This window comes from Camellia sinensis, chromosome 1 (genome assembly GCF_055761805.1).
Source record: "Camellia sinensis isolate YWXY chromosome 1, ASM5576180v1, whole genome shotgun sequence".
Lineage (NCBI taxonomy): Eukaryota > Viridiplantae > Streptophyta > Magnoliopsida > Ericales > Theaceae > Camellia > Camellia sinensis.
In genome coordinates this window covers 13,105,447-13,128,141 of record NC_138961.1, presented here as the reverse complement: position 1 = coordinate 13,128,141, position 22,695 = coordinate 13,105,447, and the positions used below count along the sequence as shown (strand labels likewise).

At 35.9% G+C, this 22,695-nt stretch overlaps 1 protein-coding gene across 1 annotated transcript; it reads left to right on the top strand.

The window, feature by feature from the left end:
* Positions 1–13,441: 13,441 nt before the first annotated feature.
* Positions 13,442–22,459, top strand: LOC114268677 (cell division cycle 5-like protein). Its single transcript, XM_082871903.1, is given in 6 exon segments — positions 13,442–13,788; positions 16,089–16,269; positions 16,272–17,684; positions 18,694–18,818; positions 20,053–20,334; positions 20,999–22,459. Coding segments are annotated over 6 exon segments (2,994 nt in total). The 5' UTR covers positions 13,442–13,611; the 3' UTR covers positions 21,815–22,459.
* The last annotated feature ends 236 nt before the right edge of the window (positions 22,460–22,695 follow it).

Below are 22,695 nucleotides of genomic sequence, written 5' to 3'. Positions count from 1 at the left end.
TGGATCCGTGGTGGCAGAGATGGTGGTGGTGTTGGAGTGGTGACAATGATGGTAGAAAAATCCATTTAAACAAGTACTCATGCCTAACCCAAAGAGGGCTTTGCAAAATAGGAACTGATTTAGGCAAACAAAGAAGGTTTCTCACTTATAGGATGAAACTACGTCGTTTTGCATAATAAAACTATAGGAGACGAAATTATTTCCTCACGGAAAATTATGTACAGTGGTGACGAAAATTTTCGTCTCTAAAATGGCGCCAAATATCCTGCGAAATTTTCCAAGGGCGGGAATTTTTTTTGCGATTAAAAATAAAATATAGAGACGAATAAAATTTTCGTCACCAATTGTTTTATTGATTTTAAGCATTTGGTGACGAAATTTGGTTTTTCTCTCTAAAAATACTACAATTGGAGACGAAATCTTACTTTTATCTCTAAAACAAGTATATTTGGAGACGGAATTTTTTTTCGTCATGCGTTTTCCTCACCAAAGACCTTTTTTGTTGTAGTGTTTAACATACATTTCAATATTAAATAGATGCTAACATTATTTTTTTCCTTTTTTGTTCACAAGACTTGTGAATTATTGATAAAAGGAGGTCAAAATATTATGTGAAATAAAATCTTAAATGAGCTCAATGTAACTATGTCAAACTTATGGGGCTTGATGTATTTTCTTCAAACTTAAAGAGGTTAATGTAATAGAGAGGTTTCTCTCCAGTTCGTGATCAAACTTGAGGGTGTTGTCCCATTTCGATGATTCAAATCATTCAATTTTTAGAATCCATTGAGTACATCATCTTTGCAAAAAATCACATTGATCCGATAGAATATAATACTTGCACTTGTTTGGCCTACTTATGGAGAATAATCTAGCCAGGTTTGAGAGGTCCTATTGAGGATATAAGTAATAAAGTTATCCCTCTACTAGCTTAAGCTTTTAGATGAGATGATCGTTGAAATTTTAACAACTACAACAGAAAAATAAAGAGAAAACGGAAAAAAGGAATTCTCCATGAAAGTAAAATGAATATTCAATCCACGTATCATATTGACTATTCCCAAGTTATTGCCTCTTGAGGAGATGACAAATGAGAGGTGGGAGGGAGACAAGAACCAAAACAAAAAATGGTGGAGGTAACATATATTTTCCAAATATATAGCATTACCATTTCAAAGAACTAGTTTTCAACTTTAATTACATTTTTTTTAGATTATGCATACTTAGGCCTTGTTTGTCATATACTAAAAAAGCCAAAAGTTAAAGAGTCACTATCCTATTTAAGTCACATCACCTCTCTTCCACATCGCTTCAAACCCAACCCATATTTTGTAAAAAGTCAAAAAGTGCACTTATTTAGAACATCCCAAACAATCCCTTACAAGGACATGTCTGTTAGGAATTAACTCTTCCTATCTAAGATCGGTGAGACACGAAATAACAAATAAGAAAGATAAAATGAATCAAACAAATTACACACACACACAAGAACACAAGGATTTACGTGGTTAACCTCAAAATAGGGCTACGTCTATAGCTGTTCTGGTTTTTACTATGATCAGAAAACAACACAACTCTTAACGTAAAATACAGGCCCCCTTTATAGGAAAATGTTTGGGACCCCTACAAAAGATGACCCCCACTAATGTATTGACCATTGATGTGTTTAAATTTTTTTTGGGAGTTGTGTCTGACAGTGATATGAATGGTTCAGATTATTTTGGGGGTTGTGGGGGTTGTATTTTGTGGGGGTCTCTATTGTTTTTCCAATCTTTGCTTTTGACCACCATGTCATCTATGTAAGCCTCTATTGTTCTGCCTAATAATGGTTCAAACATTTTGGTGACCATCCGTTGGAATGTAGCCCCTGCATTCTTTAGACCAAAGGGCATGACCTTGTAACAGTATAGTCCTCTAGGTGTTCTAAACGACGTGACCTCCTGGTCTGGTTCGTACATAGCAGTTTGATGGTAACCCCGATACGCATCGATGAAGCTAAGTCGGTTATGCCCTGCTGTCAGGTCCACTAGTTGGCCTATCCATGGTAGGGAAAAACTGTCTTTTGGGCATACTTTGTTAACTATTTTGTAGTCCACGCAAACGCGCCATTTGTCGTTCTTTTTTGGCACAACTACAGTGTTAGAGATCCACCTAGGATAGTGTACTTCTCTGATTGCTCTTGCCTCTAGTAAGTTTCTCACTTCCTCCACTACTATCTCTGTGTGGTGGAGTGCCGATCGGCGAGTTCGCTGTATAATTGGCTTAGCAGTTGGATGGACATTAAGTTGATGGCAGATGAAATTAGGGTCAATGCCAAGCATGTCGTACGGTGTCCAGGCAAAAACTTCAATGTTAAAGGTTAAAAATTCCATGACTTCTATTCTCTCAGTGCTGGACAAAGACGAGTAGAGCAAAAAGAACTTTTCTGGGTTCTTTTCATCTATCCTTACCTCTACCAAGTCTTCCATTGCCTTATGTTCGGATGCTTTGCCGACATTTGCAAATAGTTCATTGTTTTCTGGCTCCTCTACCATTTGTACAAACCATTTTGCAGCACGATTGTCATTTACCGTGACGAAGCACTATTTCGACATGATTTGGTCTCCTAAGACATCTTCAATTTCGTTAGGGAACCGTAGTGCCTGATGATAAGTTGATGCCACTGAATGCATGGCGTGCAACCATGCTCTTTCCAAGATTATGTTATAAGTGGAAAGGACCTTCAATACCCAAAATTCCACCTATTTTGTCATTGTTCCTGCCTTGACTGGCAGAATTATCTTGCCCACTGGCCATTCTGACATTGAGTTAAAACTGACGAGGGGAGATGTCGCAGGCACCAAGTCTTTGTCCTCCAATTTAGTTGTTTAAAGGTCTCGTAGTACATTATCTCGCATGAGCTTCCTTGGTTAATTAGAATCCATTTGATGTCAAAATTCTTGATGCGCAAAGTGACCACCAGTGCGTCATTGTGAGGGCAATGTAGCCTTGCTATATCCCTATCTGAGAAGGATATGGCATTCGTTGCCTCCGTTTTTTCCCTTTTGACGAGAGGTTGTGCACTTAGTACCTCCCTCAAGTGCTCAGCCTTTTTAATCATCCCTCTGAGCTCACATACCCGCTCAGGTTCGAAAATCCCATGTATAACATTGATTATGCCTTGGGGTGGACCGTCGATCGGCATCCCGCTCGGCCTGCTGTGGTGCTGGGGGGCTGGCTATGTTCCCCCTTCTATATACTGGTCCAGGTGACCAACGACCACTAACTCCTCCAAATGTTGCCTCAATGGTGTACAATTTTCAGTGCAGTGCCCCTTTTCATCATGGAAGGTGCAACGGTACCTCTTATCGTAACCTCTTTGTGCTTCTCCCAACTTGGCTAGCCGCCGAACGAAGGGTTCATCGCGTATCTCGCTAAGAATCCGGTAGATAGGTTTGTTGAATACTATGGTAATGGCAGTACGGACTCTCAACTTTCTTGTTTGGGGGTCCTCTCTATTGGCTCGTCTGCCTCACCCATTCTTGCTTGGCTATTCTGCCGTGTTGACTTTTACTACAATCTTTTTATTCGGCATCGCTGTTGTGCCAGATTTTGCTTTAGCGCGGGCGCTATCTTCTTCTACCTGGATATGTTGATGCACTCTCTCTATTAGGGCCTCCATCGTAAGGGGTGGCATCATCGCCATTGAATCCCTCAACTTGTTACTGACTGGTAAAGCCCGTTTGTTCTGTACGATGGCGAGGTTTGTAGGGCAATCCCCAATCTGGTTGAAAGTCTTCTAATCTCGACTGTTGTAACACCTTAATGTTTCCTTCTCACCCATGTCAATAGAGAGTAGCTAGTCAATCTCCACTGGTGTTTAGGTATTTGTTCTGAATCTAGTCACAAACGCCTCTGCCAACTGCACCCATGAGGCTATGTTGCATTCTGGCAACCTTTTGAACCATGTTAAACCCAGGTCACCAAGTCTAGAAGGAAACAGGATACACATTAGAGCCTCGTTTCACCGGTATACTGCCATAACCTGGCGAAAGTGGTTTAAGTGCATGTAGGGATCTGACTTCCCCTCATAAGTAGTGAATTTGGGTTGGTGGAAGCCTGAAGGTAGCGATGCGTTCTCAATTTTCGGAACAAACGGCGAGCTCTGTAACCTTGCTAACACTTTATCTGCTGGTTCGTACGCAAGGCACGGCATTGGCATCCCTACCTCGACACTCTTATGTGTCCTAGGGGCCAATTGCTGTAGGGTTGAAACCCTACGAGGGTCGTGAGCCCTGGCCTGGTGTCCTCCTTCCATCGGGCCCTCTCCTTAAGCATTGTTCGCAGGTCTGCTGACCTAGGGAACTCCGTGTGCCTAGATGTCATTTGGTGCATATGTGAGGGCCGATAGCTACTTCCTTCCATATGCGACCTTTTAGTCCTTATTCTCTCAGACCTGGAGTAACGAGTCTTGGAAGTCCTTGATTGAGTGTCACTTGTTCCGAGCTCCTACTTTCAGCTTGTGATAGTGTGACTAGTCTGTCACGATCTTCCGAGTGGTAAGAGAGCGTATTGCCTTTGTGCCCTCTTCCGTCGCCACCCCTTTACCCTTTATCTGGCGCTTCATAGTCTCCATGTTTGCCGTCATCCTCCTTATTAATTCGTCTTGCTCCCTCACGCGATCCTCCAGAACCTGAGGATCCAACTTCCACCTCTGCCTTTCAGGACTTTGAGAGCGACGAGGACCGGTGCCCCATCTCTCCTGTGTGTCCCTCTGGGAGTTCCGTTGCTGGGGGTCTAATTCTGCCATGGGTGGGATAGAAGGTAAACCTTGGCGCCTTCCGCCCCCCTCCAGGCTTTGCCCATCAATAGCAGATTGTGGCAAATCTTCATTGTACGCCATTGATTTCAACTAATGAGGAAAACTTGATCAAAAGGTCTTGTTCTTTGTTCTTCTCACAGATGGCGCCAATTCTACGAGCACAAAATAATCTTCTCGTATAATCCTGTTGATCAAGTTTGCACTCCTTCAAATGTCGTCGCTTTACTACATGAAAACAAAAGCGTGAGCTAGCCGGCGGGTGTGTGTCGGAAACCTGTCCGATGCCTAAGTCAGCAAATAGACAATAGACACAAAAACTCTGTGTATTTGAGAGTAAAAATTGTGATACCTGTACATAAGTCCTGTCATGAGCTTTTATAGATTCCGCTTGGCACAATCTTAGTATGACTTCAACTCTCTTTAGTAGAGTCCTCCTAGGAATCACAAAGATAATGCTTATCTTTTTACACCCTCCTCACCGCTTAACCATGTGAGACGGTTTAACCATGGTCTGGTAGCAGTACAACCGAGCTATCACTGCCTTACTTTACACCAGTTTTAATTGTGCTCACTTAGCTCGGTGTTACCTTGGGCATACAGCTCGGTTCTCCTTCCACCTATATCTCGGTCCAGAGCACCCAGACTAGGCTACTAGCAAACATCCTTGACCGAACTAACGGGACCAAGGACAAAGCTATGCAGGGCATTACCTCGGCCCATAGCTCGGTCCATTTTCCATTTGGTTTTAGCTTGGCCCAAGTTCACACAAAAATTACCCTCTCATATAATAATGGTGTTGGGTGATATATAGAAAAATCAGACCTCTCTAAAAGAGGATAGGTTAGTGGAGAAGCCCTGTAAATAGAGCTTGATGTGCTCACATTTTCTATGTAAGAAATCTAGACTTGTAATCATTTGCATTAAACAAGTTTTATCATATTGGCACTATTATCCTACTTTTCTTTCTAAATTACCTTCCTAGCTTGCCCAAACTCTTATCAAATATACTTTGCATCCCAACAGAAGGTGTATATGAGGTCTCTCTCTGAGTTTCATACATAAGCACAAATTTTTTTCTTTCTTTTAAATTTTTTTTGTAATTAGTCTCTTAAATTTGTCCCCAAAAAACACATGGCTTTTTATTATTTAGATTGAGAAAAGAAACTAGTATAATTTACTTTGAGTTTGCTACAAGCGAAATTTTGATAAAAGTGTAAAAAGCCTAATTAACAATAGAAAATCTTAACAATAATGCAGTACACCTTGATTCTATTGCCAAATTGGAGTTAAATCTTTTAAGCTTGTCTAATATAGTTAAACGTGATTCAGATTCAACTAAAAAATAATGGGATGCAACCCATGGATCATCAGAATACCACAATAGGTGACAACCAAGAGAACAATACAGATGCAAACAAAACGATCCTCGTCACAAAACAAGTTAGGTTAGTGGGATTCAGGGATATAGTGACAACTACTATATTTGCAGCTCTTTACGCTTTGCCTAATCAGCATGCTGGGTATGAAAAGCTCATACTCAAAGTTAGAGATATATTGCACCGTAACATGTGGTCATCTCATTTCTTTTCGTTCATATTGTTCACATTTGGGTTTTCATCTGGTTTTCTTGCGGCAATGATTCCACTATGGAAAATGGTTATGGAATGGTCATTTTATTTCCGAGCTTTTATGCTTGTTACTACGATTGGATTCTATGTCATTTTTTGTGTTATATTGAATGAGAAGTTGCCAAATTTCACCTTAGGCAACATTCTAGATTTCTTGGTGGTGTGGCTGCTTGGCTGTTCTTTGGTCTTCTTGGAAGTTGCAACATATGCTATAATATCGAAGGCCTCCGGTCAAATTGTTTCTTCATATTGTCAATAAGAATTGGAGCTAGCTTTTCTCCTTTTGGAGTGAATTTTGGTTCAGTTTAGATCTAACTAGACTGACACTAGAGCCCCCACTACAAAAGGTATAGAAAAAATGTATGTGTTAACACTAGAGTCCCTACTATAGAGGTATCCTAATTGACTAAAGGTAGCACATTGTTTTCACATGGGTCCTATTGTGCTCACATAATGAAGAAGATAACAAATGACCATGTTTTTGTTTTGAGAGAAAGAAATGCAGCTGATGATTTATTGGCTAACCTTGGAAGCCTACCCCAGTCTAGATTTGGAAATTTATACTTTAGTCATTTGTCCTAGTCAAATATTGCTCTTCTGTCTTGTTTGTTTGTTTGTTTGCTTTTGTTGCCCATGTACTGGGGGAAAACATTGCAATCTTCACTTGATGTTTGAGTAATTTTTTTGTTTGGCAAACCATATAGTGCACAGGGTATGTATCATATGCCATATAAAGATTTATGGTCTTAATAATCACTCATGTTAGTCTTTGGTTATGTGATTTTGTGGTGTTAAATCTGTAGTATAACTCGTTATGACACTTTTGCAGTAGTTGGCTATGATACTTTTGTGGTCTTCTTTTGTTATCACCCAAATTTGTTTTACTTATACCACTTTGTAGTATTTGTTTATGAGACTTTTTTGATGTTTTTGTTATGAAATAATTTGGTTTTGTTATCAGATACAAACCATATGTGTCTTTTCAGGGGTGTAGTAGTTGAGACTGTTTTTGTTTTGTAACTTCTTTTGTTTTCAGCAATGTTACAATCCCCCCAAAACAAAAATGATGAGTATTCGTTTGAGTTGGTTTTAACTGTCAATGACTAGGGTTGGCTTAAGCCTAAATTAAACAAAGTAAATGTGATGTTTTTGTAAGTAAATTGAGTCTACCATTTTTTTTTTTTAATAATTTCGAAGGCCCTCAAGTTTTAACTCTCTTATTCTCAAGGCCCAAAAGATATACTCCTTATTTAAACTTTGTGGTGATTGATATGAGATTTTTGTGACATAAATGATCTAAATTAGTTTTAGTTATAAACCCAAGTCATTATAGTAGGCTTTGTGTCGTTTTGTTAAGAATCAAAGTTATACATTAGACTTTGATAATTTCGTTAGGAGGCTTGTATGATATTTTGTTATGAACTAATTTGATTTTAATTAAAGTTTTGAACCATCTACACATTTCATAGGTGTGTATAATAGCATTTTTCAATATCTAATAGAGAGATAAAGAGAAAGAGAAATATGTATACATTACATTGAATGAGACAATTGACAATACAATAGAAGAGACTTATTTATAGGTTGAGAAGGAGTAACCTATAAGAAAGTTAACTATGGTAATGCACAATATATGGCAACACAACTATGTATAGCTAACACCCCCCTCAAACTCAAGGTGATAATGTAAATATCAACTTGAGCTTGGAAATAAGGCAGAAAAGTGTTCTGGAAGATAAGCCTTAGTGAAGATAGATATTATTTTATAGATTTTGATGATAGGATTCTAAAAATACCAATTTTATTAAAAATCGATATTTAGATCAAAAGTTATATCATTTTAAGTTTTTAAAATATTAAATTAGCCACTAAGAATATTCTGATAATAGTGATGTATGCTGAATTTTTCAAGATTTTTTTTTAATATTTATCCTTAATGTATTAAATTTTATTATAAGGGGATTTGAACTAAATTTTCCAAACACTTTTGGCACTAGGTTTTAATAAATATGTATGTAAAGTTTATCATATTAGTATACTACCATACTAGGTAATTATGTGGATTGAGTTAAAAGAAGTTGTAAAATTATAAATTGTAAATTGCAAAAAAAAAAAATATCTATATAATAAAACAGAACGATTTTTGAAAATATATAAAATGTATCAAAGATACATTTCGGTTGAACAACTGAGATGAATCCTAAATTTATATTAATGGTTCTGATCAACAGTAGTTCCCTCCCAAACATTTCTCTCCTAAGCTTCCCATCTACCCACGTCTCCTCACATTCCTTCTCTATCTCTCTCTCTTTCTCTGTTCTCACCCACGTCTCTTATCATTCCCTCTTTATCTCTCTCTACCTCTCTGTTCTTCTTCTTTCCTACCCTCCATCTTTGCTTGCTCCCGAAACTGCTCTCCAGTCCTCGATCCCTGCCTCTCGAATTCGTCTCGCAAGGTAAGATTCTCTCTGGTGGGCTATGTTTGTTTTTTAATCGAACCCTCCCTCTTCGCTCGCTCCTAACGCTTCGAACTCGGCTCGCAAGGTAAATCAACATAATCAAACAGGTTATTTTAGGGTTTTGTTTACGAGTTATATATTTGTAATTTCTACCAAATCTTGTGAACATATCTGTTCATGTTGTGGTTATCTTCATCATAGAATGCTCTATTCCAAGCATAAATTGGGGTCTCTCACTCCACTACAACCAAGACAACAATACAAGTTGAAAATCTTTCTTCGTTAAGTCGACAGCTCCGAAGTGAAGGAGATTCCAAGATTCAAAGTGAAGAACCCTAATCGTGAGTGAACTAAAACCTTAATTTCACTTAATTTTGAAGAATCCTTGACTACTACTAAATGTTTGATTGCTAATGAATAGAGTTTGTTGATTCTAATTTCATGATTGGCATATATCAGCTCTCAAATTATATTCTTATATTCTTATTTTTTTTTAATCCATAATGGTGGTTATCACTTGGCTAGTGATGTTTTTGAGTTTGTTTCATGGTTGCTCATGGTTGTTCTGATTCAAAAAATAGTATAATGATTTTGTTTTTTTATAGATTGGGGTAAATAGTATAATGATTTCTTAATGGTAATGTTTTTTTTTTTTCCAGTTAAATTCTCAACCTTAGAACTTTCTTTATTTTTTTAGAAAATTTGTGTTAGAATGTTTGGTGCCACTTCTGCCAATAACTTATTAGATTTTGCTTAATTCTATTGTATGTGTATTTTTTTTTTGGTTCTAATTTTGTTTGCACATTATATCATTTAGTTTTCACTACTCATGGATTGCAATGTGCGACATGGAAATTGCTCTCATTGTTGTTATTATTATTGTTTTATTTCGTTTCAGGTGTCGTCTGTTGGTTTTAATCGCAATCTGAATTCTGCAAAGTTTCAATCAAGCATTTTTGGTACTGTTGTTCTTGGCAAGCCATCTTCCTGTTTCTTCTGTGTGCAGTTGAGTAGTGTTTGCTTATATTGTTATGAACACAAAATGATTTGGTCCAAACCATACAGAAAATGTATTGCTAAGAGTATGCAGCCTATCAAAGCAACTGCAATACCTTCTACAGTTGTTCTTCAACCAACATCACGTACTATTCTTTGTTTCAGTTGTTTATTGACTATGTATGTAATTTATTTTCCTTCGATAAAAATTTGACCTTGTAAGTAATTGTTGGTGTATGATCCATAGCATCCTTGCTAGATTAAGAAGTTATTTTGACTAACAAAACCAAACTAACTCAAATTGCTTACTTTTTCAGGTTTTGGTCAGATTTGAAGATTGGTATTACGGATAGCAACATCTAAGGATGACATGGATGTTGTAGCTGTCAATGATCCTTTTGTTGATGCTAAGTACATGGTAAGAAATTGTGCTTTGCTTCTATTTTCTTTGGGTTCCTCCCCAGACATCTTGAATTGTTTTACACGTAATGTATTTTCAGTAGTAACATAATCTCCTTCCAGTTGTTGGGCTGTAAGCTAAACTTAGCAGTTCTTGGCAAGCTCAAGTTGCTAAAAGATAATTGTAGCTCATTTGATGACCCAAGTTTGAATCTGAATTGTACATGTTGTTCTTGGTGTATGATCCCAAGCATCTTTGCTAGATTAAGAAGTTTTTTTGAGGGATGAAGGATGAGAAATTGTTTGAGGAGGTTTTTTGGGTTCATTAAATCATTTGGAATTTTAAAGTTTTTTTGAAGGATAAGGATGAGAAGTTGTTTGGGTAGACATAACTAATTAAGTTAAGAAACACAAATCTAATTAATTGTATCATCTCTCTCTTACTTTGGTTTCCATGAATGGGTGTTTTCTATAGGTTTATTTTCTCTGGTGTATCTTTATTTGGGGTTTTATGAAATGGTTCTTTTAATACATTTGGGGTTTTATGAAATGGTTCTTTTAATAAATTTGGTTCAATTCTGGGTAACATCTACTTTCGGTGCAATGTTTGGTTGCTAAGAATTTAAAGAGAAAAAAAGGGAAAAACAAATAGGGAGAGTAAACAAGTTATCGTTACCAATTTAGATTTTGGGTAACAGTAAAAAGAATTTAATCACCGAAATTCATAGTGATAAAGGCATTAAACGTTTGTATTTGTAACTAAAGGTGTAATGTGGTTGCATGTGCTTCAATTTATTATAGTAAATATAAATTATTAGATGTTATCAGTTGAAGTTTCTAGCGTATTTTTGTTGTTTTATTTTTTTTATTTAAAATTTTTCCCTTCAATTTTTTTTGTTTAACTGTTTCTTGAATTCTTCTTTTCTTTTTTTGGTTTATTTATCTGCTTGCTAACCACATGTTTTGTTGTTTCAAAATAAGGTATTCGTGCATATTTATGCATGAGAAATGTCCCATCCCAAATTTCTCTTAGGCGAATGATTAAAGGTAACCATAGAGGAGAAATTCTCTTAGGTGATCATAGAGGAGATATTATATAAATTTTTCTTTCATTTCATTATTTTTTGAAAACCAAACAAAACCCAAAGTAATTGTAACTAACAAGTTGTGATAAAATGTATATATCTATTGTTACTATTTGGTTGTTACTGCCAATGATGTCATGATAATGCTAGCTGTTTGGTAGACCCAACTTAATGATGGCCACACATGAGATCGCACAAGATCACTTCGATTATGAGTCGGGGGATGCGAACATAGTAGCTTTCTTTGTACCATCTTGATTCAAATATCCTAACAAAAAATTAGTTATAGAGAAATTGTGTTGCAAGTTTGTTGACAATGATTGAGGTAAGTTTCATTAAAGAGCTGCAATCAGTGATGGTTGTTGTGAATTTACAGTAGATTACTGCCTTCGACAAAGTTGAAACTTTTTATTGTTGTTTTTTAATAATTTTTGGTGGTATTAATATATTGAGAGCCATGAATTAGAAACCTAATTGTTAATGCAACTTGTGCAATTGTTCCTAAACCATGGGTCTCCAATTAATGCTTATGTTTGGTTATATTTGGGTGGTAGTGGGCTGCCAAAGGAAAAGTTCTTGCAACTTCTCAAATAAATTGTGCACAATTTTAGTTTGGGTATCATTTTAGTTTTCCCTTATTTTGAAGTTGTTCCTTAGCAAGGATGCTTTTATTTTTAATTTTTGTGTTGATATGAAATTTACACTTTAGAGTCATAAAGTTTGTTAATAAAATCAAAATGTTTATAATCGAGTTACTTGTCGTACTTTAAATAACTGATTAGGAAATGTTTATTTTTAAAATATACAATTAATCATATTTTCAACTTTAAAAAAAAAAATCTTTTCAAAATTAACCAGGCCTTAATTCATATTTTGACTTCAAATTTTTAACAACAAATTGGATAAATTATATTTTAACTCAACAATTTTATATTTAATTACATTTTGATTTTATCATTATTTACGTCGTGTCTCTACGCACGAACATACGCTAGTGTATCTTTATATTTTGTTGTAACCAAATCAACTCACTTATATTCATCTTATAACCCACCAAATTCAATCTATCAATTATCTCAGATTATCTGCCCGGTTAGATTGGCGGATTAAAACTTATTATAATAAAAACATAATAAACTTGTAAAAATAATATTAGATCAATAACTTTTTTTTTATAAATTTTAATAATTAAAATTATAAATTTTTTATAATAATTATTTTGAACATATTTGACTGGTATGTAATTCGTCCTATTCTAATTATTTTTTATTCCCCTAGTGTGTTATAATTTTTCCAAGGTCTTGTTTGAGTTTTCTGAATTAAATTTTTTAAAAATTAAATTTTTTATTTTTTTTATTTTTTTTTGTTTTTAGTAAATATTTTTAAAATTTTAAGTATTTTTTAATATTTTTTTTAGATACATCTTACTTAGATGTGTCTAAAAAGTAAAATATTTATAAAAAAATATTTTAAAAAATTAATAAATACACAAAAATATGAAAAATATACTAAATTTTATTTATTTATTTATTTATATTTTTGGTATTTAGTAAATTTTTAAAGATTTTTTTCATAAAAATTATACTTTTTAAGTATATTTATGTTAATTGTGTCTAAAAATTTTAAAAATTACTTAAAATATTAAAAAAATTCAGTAAAAATAAAAAAAATATGAAAAAAAAGTAAAAAATTTTAAAAAGTATTTTTAGAAAACTCAAAACAAGCAAGGTGAATTTTATTTTTAGTTTTTTTTTTTTTTGTAAGTTTCTTCCTTTATTTATTTATTGGGCAAATTACATATGCCCCTCGAAATTTAGCAAAATTACAGATATTCCTGAAGTTTGAGAAATTACAGATACCCCTGAAGGTACTATTTGCATAACAAATTAGACGACAAATTGTTATGAAAATATAAACTTCATGGGATAATTTATTATAAAAATATAAACCCCAAGGCTATCTATAATTTCTGAAACTTCAAGAATATTTGTAATTTAGCTAAATTTCGAGGGAGATATATGTAATTTGCCCTTGTTTATTTGATAAATTTTCGTTTTCCAGCTTCATTGTACATTTTTTTTCTTGCCCTTTTTTCTTCTCACCTATTTTTTTTCCTTTGGCAAAACCCTAGGCCACCATCACCGGCATGGCAGCTGCACCACCAGCCTCTAAAAAACCCTAGAAGGAGAAGGAGAAGGAGAAGGAGGTCCTCCTGAGGGGGTGAGAAACCAAATCAAGCGAAGATGAGGATCATGATAAAGGGTGGGGTGTGGAAAAACACTGAAGATGAGATCCTGAAAGCGGCGGTGATGAAGTATGGAAAGAACCAGTGGGCTCGCATCTCGTCCCTCCTCGTTCGCAAGTCCGCCATGCAGTGCAAAGCTCGCTGGTACTAGTGGCTCGATCCTTCCATCAAAAAGGCGTGTCTTTTCTCTCTTTCTTCTTCATTCAATTTCACTACATTACTTGTTACTTGCCAATTCTGTTGCTTGCGTGTATTGCTGCTAGCAAATTGAAGGTTTCAATGTTGTTATTTCATGTTCTATAGTTCTATAAATGTGATAAACTTTCACATAATATACTGTAATATATATATATATATATATATATATTCGCAATGCTATTGCGAAAGCAATTCAAACTTCCAAATTGCATGTACAACAAGATTTAGAAATATTAATATCCTATTGCTACAACAAAACTGAAAAGAGTGAGACTGTGATTTTTAGGCAATTGAGCAAAGAGAGCAATGACATAGACAAGAATGAGCATCTGCCATTTTTAGGATTAAAAGTACAAATTCAGTATAACAGTGATATCGATGATGCGGTATCAGTAACACACAATAAACCCCACATGTGGAGGCTCAACCCCCACTTTCTAGGTGCCACATATACATTGGAGGGTAAAGGTGAAATTATTGGATGGTGATACCGATGACGTGGTATCACCGTTGCATTGAAGTTTTTTCTCATTTTTAGGCCATTGAGCACAGAGAGTGAGAAAATAGACAAAATTAGTCTTCACATTAGGGTTTTAAAAAAACACCTTGTAAACACATAAGAATCCTGTACTTCAATAAGGGTGACTCTCAACAAGGTTTTAATTAATTAATTTATTTTTTTAACAATTTCAATGATGTCAAATTATTAAAACCTTCTAAAATTTTTACATAATATACTATATAATCCTTAAATAAATAAATAAAATCAAAGTTCAATGGGTTCGAGGAGCTCTGGCCGTGGAGATAACGCTCCGTCTGGTTGATGGAAAATCATGTGTACCTTGCTTTCGTGCTCGAAAACTTATCACTGTTCTTGGACCTTTTCTAGGATGACTTGTTATTTGTTTTCTTTGTTGGTTTGGTATTTATGGGAAATGGGAGGTTTTTTGCCTATGAGACTGCAGTAATGCTTTGTTTGGTTGCTAAGATAGTGTAAAATGAAAGAAGAATCTTATGTTTGAGAGAATAAAATGTCTTTTTGGTACAGTTTACATTTTCAATGTTTTTGTTTTTCGTTTTTCATTTTTTAAGACAAACAACGAAAAGAGACTGAAAACACCCATAGCTTTAACCCCAAGCGGTTGGCCTGGTGGCACGGCCTTGTGTTTTGCGGGTGTGCTCCCTCCAAGGTTCAGGATCTAAACCTCTTAGGTGCTAACAATTCCTTAGGGTTGTCAGACTGGAAGAAAACCCTTGAATTAATAGTAGTATACTTGTGGGAAACTCCTTGCTGAGGGTCTGTGCACCTCTGGGGATGGGATTAGTCAGGCTTTGATCCGAACACCCCGGTGTCAATTAAAAAATGAAAAAAACACACCCATAGCTTCCAGTTTTGTGAGAAAATAATTTTTAAAACAAAGTTCAAATTGTTTCTAAAAAAATGGGGTGTTTTCGAAAAAGTTTCTTGGAATGCTTGGAAGTTGAAATCACCCTCATCATTATTGTTGGACATTTGTATTGGTTTGTTATTTTACGATTATTCCTCGACCATGAAGCACGGATACCTCTCCGATGGCTATGTATTAGTTTCCAGCACGTGTCGGACACCAACACATTAGCCCAATCTCTTCTTTTTTTTTTTTGGGTTCTGGTATGCAAATAAATGAGAAACTCTTTTAAAGCAAGCATAATAGTTGTCCTATACCAAATTTATTTATTTTTTTAATCTTTTTCTGATATGCAAATAAATGAGCCCAATCACTTTCATAAGCCTTTGGTTTGTCTCCATGATTCTCGACTAACGAATATTCTAAGTTGTGATAAGCTATTTGTAAACTTTCTTCTGAAAGTGAAAATGAAACTGAAAGTAGGAAAGAAAATCATCGAAATATTCTTTGTCCATTCCATTGCTGCATTACATTGCTACATCATCTGTATATATATACATACAATGTAAGAGCTCTAGAAAGATCTAAACTAGCTAACGTACTGCTCTAACTAACTGCTAGGTGCATGACAAAAATTAACTACTGGACTTTCTGTTGCAGCAGATCTAATTGGCTAACAGTGTCTTGAGAAAGAAGGTTGATTTCTGTATAGATATTAGCTTGCTGAATTATTTCTTTTGCCTTTCTCCCATTTTGTGCAGCAATGCTGTGAAGGACATCAGTCAACATTTTCTGACATTTTATTTGTCTTCTGATTTCTGTTCTAAATTACAGTGCAAGCAATTTTTTGTAAGTGAGAAAACTAAAATTTGTTTTATATTATGTGTAGACTGAGTGGACCAGAGAAGAAGATGAAAAACTGCTTCACCTTGCTAAGCTCATGCCCACACAATGGAGAACAATTGCCCCAATTGTGGGTCGTACTCCATCTCAATGCCTTGAACGCTATGAGAAGCTCCTTGATGCAGCCTGTGCAAAGGATGAGAACTATGAAGCAGGTGATGATCCACCCTTGGAGAGATTGATCCAAACCCAGAATCGAAGCCTGCGCGTCCAGACCCTGTTGATATGGATGAGGATGAGAAGGAAATGCTTTCAGAAGCACAAGCTCGGTTAGCCAACACTAGGGGCAAGAAGGCAAAAAGGAAAGCCCGGGAAAAGCAGCTTGAAGAGGCCAGGAGGCTAGCTTCTTTGCAGAAAAGGAGAGAACTAAAGGCAGCTGGAATTCAAACTAGGCAAAAGAAGAGGAAGAGAAGGGGTATTGACTATAATGCTGAAATTCCCTTTGAGAAGAAGCCTCCTCCAGGCTTTTTTGATGTCGCTGATGAAGATCAACCAGTGGAACAGCTCAAGTTCCCTACCACCATTGAAGAACTTGAGGGTGAAAAAAGAACTGATAGGGAAGCAAGATTAAGGAAGCAGGATATTGCAAGGAATAAAATTGCACAGAGGCAGGATGCCCCATCTGCAATACTGCAAGCAAACAAACTAAATGATCCAGAAGCGGTCCGGAAGAGGTCAAAACTGATGCTTCCTGCACCACAGATTTCAGATAATGAATTGGAGGAGATTGCGAAGATGGGTTATACTAGTGATCTCCTTGCAGGGAGCGAGGAACTCATTGAAGGGAATGGTGCAACTCGTGCTCTACTTGCAAATTATGCTCAGACACCACGACAAGGAATGACCCCACTACGGACCCCTCAGCGAACACCTGCAGGTAAGGGTGATGCTATTATGATGGAAGCTGAAAATTTGGCCAGGTTGAGAGAGTCTCAGACACCGTTACTTGGAGGAGAAAATCCAGAACTGCATCCTTCAGATTTTTCTGGGGTCACTCCTAAGAAAAGGGAGATCCAAACGCCAAACCCAATGTTAACTCCTTCAGTGACTCCCGGAGATGGTGGTATGACACCAAGACTTGGCATGACTCCATCAAGGGATTCATTTGGTCTTACTCCAAAAGGAACTCCAATTAGGGATGAGCTTCATATTAATGAGGGCGTGGATATGCATGAAAGTGCAAAACTTGAGCTCCGTAGACAAGCTGATTTGAGAAGGAACTTACGTTCTGGTTTGAGCAACCTTCCACAGCCCAAGAATGAGTACCAGATAGTTATCCAACCAGTCCCTGAAGATAATGAAGAACCAGAGGAGCATATTGAAGAAGATATGTCTGACAGGATGGCTAGAGAGGAGGCTGAGGAAGAAGCGAGGCAACAATTGTTACTTAAGAAGAGATCGAAAGTGCTGCAGAGGGAGCTCCCTAGACCTCCCGCTGCTTCATTGGAACTAATTAAAAATTCTTTGACAAGAGCTGATGAAGACAAGAGCTCCTTTGTTCCCCCAACTTTGATTGAGCAGGCTGATGAAATGATAAGAAAAGAGCTTCTATCCTTATTAGATCATGATAATGCAAAGCTAAGTTACGCGGGTGCAGGTGCGAGTGTGTATCTAAGGGTCGGACACTTCAAAATTAAAAATGAAGGATACGTGGATATGTATCCAAATTTGGATACGGGTACGGGGATACGTTAAATAGTTTGTTTTAAAAAAAATATATTTATTATATGAAGATGAGTTATATTATATAAATAGCAAATAAAAATTATTTTAGATATAAAATAAATTATATTATATATGATAAAATAAGTTATTTTTTATTTTAGACATAAAAATTATATTATTTATGATATATTGTATTATATAATTTTTTTGGATGAATAATATTATACATTATTATATTAATGTAATTTATACTATACGTTAATATAAATGTAATATGAATAATGGATGAATAATATTATATGATATGAATAATATTATATTTGAATAAATAAAAAAAAAGAATAATATTATATATTATATTATTATATTTATATTATCTACTAATATTATATACTAATAAATATATTATTATTATTATATACCAATATATTATTATATTATTATCTACTAATATATTACATTATTATATTATCTACTAATATTATATACTAATAGGGGGAGATCGAGAGAACAAAGAAGAGAAGAAAGAAGTCGGCGACCGAGAGAGAGAGAAGGGAGATCGAGATCGAGAGACGAGAGGAGAGGAAGAGAGATCGAGAGACGAGAGGAGAGGAAGAGAGATCGAGAGACGAGAGACGAGAGAGAAGACAGAGAAGGAGATCGAGAGACGAGAGAGAAGACAGAGCAGGAGATGGAGACCGAGCATCGAGCATGTCGAAGCAGTCGAAGCAGCGACCGATGTCTTCGCCATTTCGACAGGTGACCAGGTTCTCTCTTTCTCTCCCTCTTTCATCTCTTTTGCTGTCTGTAAAGAGCCGTGTCCAAGAGAGAACACGCGAATCCGACACAGATCCCACACCCGCACCCGTGTAATGTCGTGTCGACACGGGTATTTCGCCCCAAAGTGCCGAGTCCCTGTAACACAGATGCAAAGTATCCACTTGACGAAAAAGCGGACAAGGATAACAAGAAAGGAGCCAAGCGGGCTGCAAACAGAAGATCTGTTTCTGTCCCTGTGATTGAAGACTTTGAAGAAAATGAGCTGAAGGAGGTATGCTTTTGCTACATATCTATCTATTAATACTGTTAGTTATTCTTGTCTGTCATGAAATCTTTTTCTCTTTGTTTTCTTATGGTAGTTTAATCTTCAACCACCTTAGCATACCTGTTCATATTTGCTTCATATAAAAAAAAATTTGCTTGCTGATCAGAGCTGGTCATATGTTGATGCAATCATAAAACGTCAGGGTAAGTTAATTGTTTTAACTTTATGCAAGTTCTTCAAATTATAGATAAGTGGTGATGCTCCTCTCATGGTGCCATAATTTCATTATCCTAATTATGAACTTTCCATAAGACCCAGTTTTTTAGAATGAAAAAAGTTAGTAGAATGGAAGTACAAGAAAGTAGAGCAAATGAAAGGAAAATAAAAGCAAAAGTAAAAGTTCAACATACATATGGTTAAGTAGAAAGTTTTCAGAAAGATACAAGAATAGAATATTATTTTAGTAATTATTTTACTCAGTCAATTGCAATAATTAGCATGGAATTAGAATAATTATTTTAGTAAAACGCTTTGTGTACGTTCACAAATTCACATGGGAATTTTGGTTGTTGCCATATGCCATATTTGGTTTTTGAGTTCCATGATATGCCATTTTGTTCAATTCCTTTTACTCTGGAGATTTATCTTTAGTATTACATTTATTTCTAGTACTATACTTAAATTTCAGTAGTTTAGTCTTGAAGTACACCTTTGTATCTGACATGTTCTCGAGTCATCTTCATATCTCATTTACCACGCAGGAAGAAGTAAGCTGATTATTAAACGAGCAAACACTATAGGAATAATGGATGTTTGCTCGTTATATTTGGCCAAAAGTATATGGATTATGGCCTTTTATAGCAATATGATGTTCTTGTGCAAACATTTATATTATTCTATTGGCCTTTCCCTCATCATTGTAGTTCCAATTCTTGAAACAAACATGACCATTGTGTCTTTTCCCGATTTATGCATTACTTTTGTTTCCTGAAAGTTAGAAGATTCAGAGCTCATACTTGTTTGATCTTGAACATCAAATACGTTATTTTGTGGCATACTACTGCCTTTTGTTACTACAGTCCTTCAGGTGAAACATGTCATAACTTAATGTGATTTCATTGACATTTGATAGATGATACACTATCATAATCTATAAACCCCAAAAAAATAAGGGTGCCTAAAAGTGTTGTTACAAGTCAAGAGAAATAACCTCCTCTCCTTACCTCTTGTGTTTTTGCAGGTTGGTTATTTCATTAAGGAAGAGGTTCAGTTTCTTCGCTTGGCAATGGGGCATGAGAATGAGTCCCTTGATGAGTTTGTTGAAGCACATAAAACATGTTTAAACGATATCATGTATTTCCCTACTCGTAATGGTTATGGTCTATCTAGTGTTGCCGGAAACATGGAGAAACTTGCTGCCTTGCAGAATGAATTTGAGAATGTAAAGAAAAGGATGGATGATGATACTAAGAAGGCACAACGCCTTGAGCAGAAGATAAAACTTCTTACTAATGGTTGTCAGGTATGCAGAGTTTCTTGGTTGACTGTCAATTTATCATTAATATTAGTTCTTTTTCTTTTATAACTTAAAACATCATAGCAAATTTAAAACATTGAGATTGTAGTACAAGTTTACTTAATAATTTCCTTCCTTTTGTATTTAATTGGTATTTGTTGCTTTTATGTCCACAGCGTAGCAGCACATTAAGTTGTTCCTTTTGCTTGCTTTTTTATCCAGGACTTTTTTTAAAGATGAATAAGATAGAGTTCCTTTCCAATTGCCTTAAATATTTTTAAGTATTTTTAGTACGGATTTTCTTTGATCAACAAAAAGATACATGTGAAGGTTTTTATGTTTGCACAGTTAGCACAATTGACTTATTAATGCACTATTGCTTGTTGCAACTGCCACTAGTTAAGTGAATAGATCTTGACTATGATTTGATGCAATGAACCTGTTTATATGAGCCGCAAGTCATGATGCAAGAAATGCATGGAAGAACATACACGTGTTCATGCATACACAAACAAATTCACAATTCTTGCATTTTAATGCAAGAATACTCAAAATTTACTTTATTTAATGGCATATGAATTTTTATATCACTGCAAGTGATGGATTAGTTGCTGTTTGTTTTAGATTCAAGTTGTAATGGTTCTGATAGATGGACATTGTCAATGATCAGATGCGAGCTGGGAAACTTTGGTCACAAATTGAAGCAACTTTTAAGCAGATGGACACTGCAGGAACAGAACTCGAGTGCTTTCAAGCTTTACAAAAGCAAGAGCAGCTGGCAGCATCACATAGGATCAATGGCCTCTGGGAAGAAGTTCAGAAGCAGGAGCTTGAGCGAACTTTGCAGAAACGCTATGGGGATCTTGTAGCAGAGAAAGAAAGGATCCAAAGCCTCGTGGATGCTTTCAGAGTACAAGAAGAAGTTGCAGCAAAAAATTGTGCTCTTGAGTTGGCCAATGCTGCAGCAAATGAAACTGCTGAGCCTCCAGCTGATGAAATTCCAAGCCAAGAGATAGATGCTGCTCAAGTACAAGCTAATGCAAGTCCAAAACAGGACATGGATGCTGATGGAGTGGTCGAGAATGCAACTCCAGTCGTGGATGTGAGCTCATCTGACATCATGCCCTCTGTTTCTGCTGATGATGCTACTCAGCTCAAGAGTGTGGATGAAAATCACTCTAGTGACATTCCAGATCAAAATTCTGCTGCCAAATTGAATATTAACTCTGACCTTACTGATGGAGACGAGATTAGTATGTGTGGTGACACTGTCAATGGTACTATTGGTGAGAATTTAACGAGCCCAGAAGTTGCTGGGGGGAATTTATCAGCTAAGGATCAGCAGAATACTGGGGAAGATGGAATCGAGGATAGTATCCTGACCAGGCCAGAAGACATTGTCCCAGAAACAGCTGAAGATGGTAATGCTGATGAGGACAGACAAGTTTCTATCGAGGTGGACGGTGTAAATATGCAAGATGCATAAAAAACTGTCAAAAAAGTTCGAATAAACTTTGGAAGCTGATGAAAGACTATATTCTCCTAGTGCGCTTGCTTCTTCTTGATTGTGCTGCTTGAGGCTGCTCTCTGATGCTGTTGGAATTACTGTTTGCATTCTGTTGTCTCCTTTTATTGCTGATTATTTAATGCGAGAACAAGGAGATGTATTCATCCGGTTTGTGGAATCTCTGGAAAAAGAGACAAATCTTGATAGTAAAATGGCTTGCACGCCTGAGATTTTATCCCAATGCCAACCACATTATTGGTTATTATTGGCCTTAGGTTTGCGGGGTCCTAACAGAGGATCAATGATAGCCGAGACAAGATGAGTCCGGTCTTGTTCTGCGATTTGGTCTAACAAAGCATTATTCATCTTGATATGTGTTTGGTATAAATGTCATCACATTCAGGAACTGTAATATATAGCATGTTCTTTTTGAAGAATACACTGTTGAGCCACTCTTTTGCATGGAGTCCTGGATTTTGTATTTGGGGCTTTTATAGTGGTATTATTGACTTTATATAGTTGTACATAATGGCAGCTATACTGGGGGTGTAGAATCTCTATATAGCTTACTGAATTGGACTATTTTTTATGATATATGGATAATCATTGTTTATATTATTCAAATTTATTTAAGTAATTGACAATCAAGTCATCTTTTAGGTAGATTCTCACAATAAGAAAGTAGAATTTATTTTCATCATAAATAATAGTTTAGGAGTTTCTATTTTTGGGTTTGAATTTCGAATTAGAAGCGATACAAACTTGATTTATTGAGTAGTATTTAACCAAACTTGATTTATTCAGTAGTATTTAACCAAACGTATATCATTTAAACAAATTAGTTGTGTTCGACCTCAATT